This window comes from Crotalus tigris, unplaced genomic scaffold (assembly GCF_016545835.1).
Source record: "Crotalus tigris isolate CLP2741 ecotype Arizona unplaced genomic scaffold, ASM1654583v1 scf7180000017764.6130737, whole genome shotgun sequence".
Classification (NCBI taxonomy): domain Eukaryota; kingdom Metazoa; phylum Chordata; class Lepidosauria; order Squamata; family Viperidae; genus Crotalus; species Crotalus tigris.
In genome coordinates, this window is record NW_024096618.1 from 4,619,610 (window position 1) to 4,625,609 (window position 6,000).

The 6,000-nt window shown below is 44.4% G+C and overlaps 1 protein-coding gene across 2 annotated transcripts in view; it reads left to right on the forward strand.

Annotated features, from left to right (window-relative positions):
* The window catches only part of TSPO (translocator protein), a 22,822-nt gene extending 18,444 nt beyond the window's left edge, over positions 1 to 4,378 (forward strand). For both annotated transcript variants that reach the window (XM_039341330.1, XM_039341331.1), the window contains exons 3-4: positions 314 to 452; positions 4,078 to 4,378. In XM_039341330.1, the coding sequence (XP_039197264.1) occupies positions 314 to 452; positions 4,078 to 4,248 (310 nt within the window). In that variant the 3' untranslated portion in view covers positions 4,249 to 4,378. The remainder of the gene's footprint in view (positions 1 to 313; positions 453 to 4,077) is intronic.
* The last annotated feature ends 1,622 nt before the right edge of the window (positions 4,379 to 6,000 follow it).

The following is a 6,000-nucleotide window of genomic DNA, read 5'->3' on the forward strand; positions in this document are numbered from 1 at the left end:
TTGGAAAATCAATGAAATCCCAGAACTTAGACTCCATAGATTAAAAAGTGAGCCCCAGGAAAATGCATGGTCATGATTAACTTGGTTATTATGGAAATTGCAGGAGTACTTTATGTACAGGAACAGAACTGAGCTTGGAAATTAGGATTGTGGAGAGAGAAAAATGATACCAGTATTTTTCTAATGAGTAGTAGACGTATATTCCAAATGATTTCAGGACTGTAAATACACCGATTTAAACTGCAAGTTTGTTGCTGGTCTTAAAAATCCCCATATCTAGTTTATTTTCTGACTATATCTTCCACCCTTATAGATATGGATCTTACCTGGTATGGAGGGACTTGGGAGGTTTCAATGAAAAGTCCTTTGCTCCGCTTGGGCTGTATGTGGGACAGTTAGCCTTAAACTGGTCATGGACATCTATCTTTTTTGGACAACACAAAATAAAATTGGTAAGTTCTGTAAATATATGCACACTGTACGTGTCATTGGCCCAGGAGCCTTGAGTTGTGCGAGGTGTGTGTGTTTCAGGATAACATACAACAATTTATGTGCCACAATAATTGCTATTTATTGCAGAGTTTGGGTAACTGAGTTTCCTTTTTTTAAATAAATAAACCTGGCCCTTCGTTCAAATTACACTTTTCAAATGCTACTAATAATGCTAAGTGTGTTCTGTATATTATAGAGGAATGGTTGTGGCAAACTTGACTTTTAAAATACAATGGCTTGTCTACCATACTAATACCTAAACCAGGGGTTGGCAACCTGCAGCTCTGGAGCTGCATGCGGCTCTTTCATCCCTCTACTGTGGCTCCCAGTCCTCCTCCGCCATTTGCAGTCCCACAAAAAAAAAGAAGTGGGATTTAAAAAGTTCAATCAATCAATTCCAACTTCTTGCAAAAAAAAAAAAAAGATCTCGCGAGGAGGAGGAGGAGGAGGAGGAGGAGGAGGAGGAGGAGGAGGAGAGTGTGAGGCCAGCTGGCCAAGTGAGGAGTAGGTCGGCAATGGTGGCTGGCTGGCTGGGGAGGAGGGGATCATGAGGAGAAGATCTGGGATGGTGGTTGGTTGGCTGGGCAGGGGTGATCATGACTGAAGAAAATGGAGGCACAGCAGCAGGATTGCTCACCTTATTGGGAACAAAAAAAAAAACTGCATGAGAAGTGATAAATGAAGGATTATTGGATTTACAAAATATTTTCTTTTAAATTTTGAAAGGTTTTTGTTTTGAAACAAATGAACAGGAAGCTAGTTTTTTGTTTTGTTTTGTTTTTGAAGCAATTAATCACTATCTTTAGAAATTCAGGAAAGACATAAATGTGGCTTATTTTATCAGAGCTAAATGATATAATGGAGAGAGGGAGGGAGAGAGAGAGAGAGAGAGAAAGAGACAGACAGACAGAGAAAATATATGTGGTTGTCCTTACTGGACTTTTAGTAAAGAACGTTTAATGAAATATTTTGATCTTTTTTTTAATTAAGAGCTGAGGTATGGGGATAATTATGCTGTACTTAAAGATGGTAGATAAGCTTCTAAAATTGTTTTTACCTGTTGGGATGCAGGAGAAAGGGTTTTACTCTTTTCATTTATAATCCTTAATAAAAAAATATTTGAAAAACAGAGAACACTGTAATGAGAGAGAGACAGAGACAGAGAGACGGAGACAAAGAGAGATAGAGAATAACCTGCTATAATCATGCTGGAATGAAAGGTTGTGACAGCTCAGATTAGATTGCAGGATCTTCTCTATGAGTGTGGATTGTTGTGAGTCCTCTGGCTTTCAGAGGGTGATGAAGTCGGTAAGAGATGCAAAGAGAGTGACTGGAGGAAAACTAGTGAAACTGATCAAGCACAATTAAAATTCTTAAACTTTTCTTTGTATAGTGATAAAGGTGATGAAACATTTTTATGTCCATGTTAAATTCATGAAGAGCTGGCTGGCTGGGGAGGAGGGATTATGGTTGAAAAAAGCGGAGGCACAGCAGCGGGATTGCTCTCAAACAATAAGAGCCTGGTGCGGTGCTTGCTCCTGTGCGCCTGCCTTATTGAAAGCAATCCTGCTGCTGCACCTTGAGTGAGGAGAATAAGCTTTACTGCTGGGCCATGCCTCGGCTATGCCCTACCACTGCCTCCCAAACTCCACCTTCGCTGCTGGGGAAAGCAGCGGCAGCAGGGCGCTCCACGCAGGGGAGATAGGAGGGAAAAGCGGCAGCAGGGCACTCAACGCGGAGAGGTAGGAGGGAAAAGTGGCAGCAGGGCGCTCAGCGCAGGGGAGGTAGGAAGAAAAAGCAGCAGCACGGCGCGCCATGCAGGGGAGGTAGGATGAGAAAGCAGCAGTGTCAGGGCAATCCATGCAGGGGAGGTAGAAGGAAAAGCAGCAGCAGGGTGGGAGGTAGGAAGAAAAAGTGGCAGCAGGGCAATCCGTGCAGGGGAGGTAGGGTGAGAAAGCAGCAGCGGCAGGTTGCTCCATCTGGAGGAGGTAGGAAGGAAAAGCGGCAGTAGGGTGGGGGAAGTAGGGGGAGAAAGCAGCAGCGTCAAGGTGCTCCATGTGGGGGAGGTAGGAGGAAAAGCAGCAGCAGGATGGGAGAGGTAGGGAAAAGCGGCAGCAGGGCACTCGACACGGGGGAGGTAGGAGGGAAAAGCGGCAGCAGGGCGCTCAGTGTGGGGGAGGTAGGAAGAAAAAGCAGCAGCACGGCGCGCCATGCAGGGGAGGTAGGATGAGAAAGCAGCAGTGTCAGGGCAATCCATGCAGGGGAGGTAGAAGGAAAAGCGGCAGCAGGGTGGGAGGTAGGAAGAAAAAGCGGCAGCAGGGCGATCCGCGCAGGGGAGGTAGGGTGAGAAAGCAGCAGTGGCAGGGTGCTTCATGCGGTGAGGTAGGAAGGAAAAGCGGCAGCAGGGTGGGGGAGGTAGGGGGAGAAATCAGCAGCGGCAAGGTGCTCCGGGTGGGGGAGGAGGAAAAGGAGGAGGTAGGAGGTAGGGTGAGAAAGCAGCAGTGGCAGGGTGCTCCATGCGGAGAGGTAGGAGGAAAAGCAGCAGCAGGATGGGGGAGGTAGGAGGGAAAAGCGGCAGCAGAGTGGGGGAGGTAGGGGGAGAAATCAGCAGCGGCAAGGTGCTCCGTGTGGGGGAGGAAGAAAAGGAGGAGGTAGGAGGTAGGGTGAGAAAGCAGCAGTGGCAGGGTGCTCCATGTGGCGAGGTAGGAGGAAAAGCAGCAGCAGGATGGGGGAGGTAGGAGGGAAAAGTGGCGGCAGGGTGGGGGAGGTAGGGGGAGAAAGCAGCAGCAGGGTACTCTGCACAGGGGGGTAAGCAGCAGCAATGGTGGAGCAGTGGAGTGCTGGGGGGGGGGAGCAGCAGAGTTTGTGGCTCCCAGTGTTTTCTTCTCTATGGGAAACGAGTCCAAATGGCTCTTTGAGTGTTTAAGGTTGCCGACCCCTGGCCTAAACAATCATTAGGCTTCCTACAAGTTACAGTCTGCCAACCAGGAAGATTCAACATTCATTTAATATACAAATAGGATTTTTAAAAATTGTCTTGTACTGTTTTTCTTAGGGAAAAAATAGAACACTTGAACTAGGGTATTTGCTTGAAAAGTGTGCAATAAATGGTAATGGGCTGCTTTGATAAATTAACCCAAGGGACAATGATGGAAGATTGCTAGCTGTAGTATTGGGAATGAGGGGCCACCTGTTTGTAATCCAGCAAATGATGAATTGTTTTAGTACAAGCAGTGGTGTGCATTCGCTGATTCGATGCCCCTTGAGACTTTCCATCCAGTGCAAAAGGCAGCTCCTATTCAATTCTTTGGTTGCTTCCAGCTGGCTTTCAATTTTACACCCTCTTGCCTCATTGACAGATTTTTTTTGGTGGATCTCCATGAGCACTGTCACCTCCTACTGGTCTTTACTTAAATTGGCTGCTGTCTCGGCTTCCCTTGTCCCAGCTGTGTCCATCCATTGGGGGAGCCAGTAATGACCAGATTAATGCTACCTGCTAGGAGAGGATGGTGACAAAATAAACGTAATACTGTTCTTTCTTACTTTTAGTTCAAAAGTAAATACATCTTTATTTTTCTTTTTCAGGGGCTAGGCGTTCTATTACTCATTACAGGAGCAGCAACAGCTACAACAGTGTCTTGGTATCATGTGAACAAAACTGCAGCATGTTTGATGTATCCATACATAGCTTGGTTAGCGTTTGCCTCTCTGCTCAATTACCGCATCTGGAAGGATAATTGTGATAAAAAAAAATAGGGATAGTTTTTTTTAAAAAAAATGAGTACAATTAAAGTTCAACCATCATTAATTGCAATTATAATTTCCCTTTGTTGTTTTAGTAGATCATGTTAATAGAGATTTGTGAAATTAAAAAAAGGGAAAATGAGTCTGTGTCTGTGTCTGTACTCAAGCTGATGTGCACAGAGGCTTTTATATGAGCAGGAGGTGATATGGAGGTGTTCGCTTTGGAAATGTTCGCTGGCTTATTTATTGTAAGATGGTTCATAGCTAGATTTAGAGGTCCTGTGAAATGGAAGAAGATGAAGTTAACCGAGAGATGCAGGGCCAGGAATAAGGGAAGTCATGGGTGGGTGGGGATCCTTGGACATGTTACAGACTATGCTGAATCTGATTGATGCTTGACCCATTGGTGCTGCAGCAACATGAAACGTGCCTATGGAAACCACTTCTTCTGTTGGTGAGATCACACACTATGGCTAAACATGTTACCTGAACATTTTTTAAGTGTTACATATTGTTGGTTTGTCATAACAACCTAGGGGGGATTGGCAGGGGTATCAGAAAAACAAAATAGCCACAGTTAGGCCATCAAAGCCTCATCCACGCATGTCAGCATATCAAAAAGGCAGAAAGTTGATCTCATAGATTTAATCACCCTCTTGATGCTTTCCCTGTGGACTCCTTACAACAGCCTGGAATAGTCAATTTAATCTTGCTGCTTTAACATTCACTACCTTGCTTTAAAAATCAGTCCAGTTCTAAGCAAAGTGTAATAACTTGTTGCAGGAATTTAAAATGAAATTTGGGCACCTTTTGGTCTGAAAGTTGTGACTCCAGGCCAGTGTTCCAGTAGAACATAGAGGTATAGGAAATACCTTTGTTCATTCAACCTAGTCTAAGCTTGCATTCTCAGTACTGTACATATGACTGCCATCTCCCCCTCTTTTGTTTATTTAATAAAATAGGATAGAAAATGTAAGACAAAAAAAGACATAGTCTAGAGCAAACTGGCTCTAATACTATCCTGGACTTTATCCCCATCCCAGTTTTTCTCTTTTAGTCCAGCAGCTTCTTTCACCTGCCTGCTCACAAATCTTATTTGTGTATTTCTTGGCTTTTGCATTTGATTGTCCTAAAGAGAGAAAAATCTATAGACACTGTTGATCTGAAAGTTTTAAATCAGGCAATTGTTCAGTCTTGAGGTAAGATACTCATTAGCTTTTTCTGCTTTTTCCCTGATTCCTCTAATTCTCTACTTATTTCTTTTATCCTCATTCTGTATCTTGGCCAGGTCCAATTAAAAGTCAGTTGAACCTTTCTGAGCTTTTGCCAGATCGAGCTGGTTTTTCCACAGAGCATCAGTCCCTCGGCTAGCGGTCTGGGCAGGCTCTGAGCCTGGACGAGTCAAGCCTTTCCATGGCTGATTCCTTTTTTGGATGTCCCTGCCAAGCGCTTCCGAATCCAAGGGGCTGATTTATCCCCTTCCTCCTTTAATTCTGCTTTAAGCTCCTTTGCCTCATTTTTTTTAACTGAGTTGACCTTGGGTGTTATGTATTAAGAACCAATGTTAATGTGTTGTGAAACTAATGTACCTCCAAACTCTTTTGGAGGGAAACTTTAAGAATTCAAGTTTGGGCGGGAGCGAGCTAGGTTGCAATTGGCTGTTCCCCTAGAGGCAGAAAGTATAAATTGCAGGCATTTTGCTGGTTTTAGACAGTTGTGTTCTGACTTAATAAACACCGTTTTACCATACCAGTCTGGTCGTTG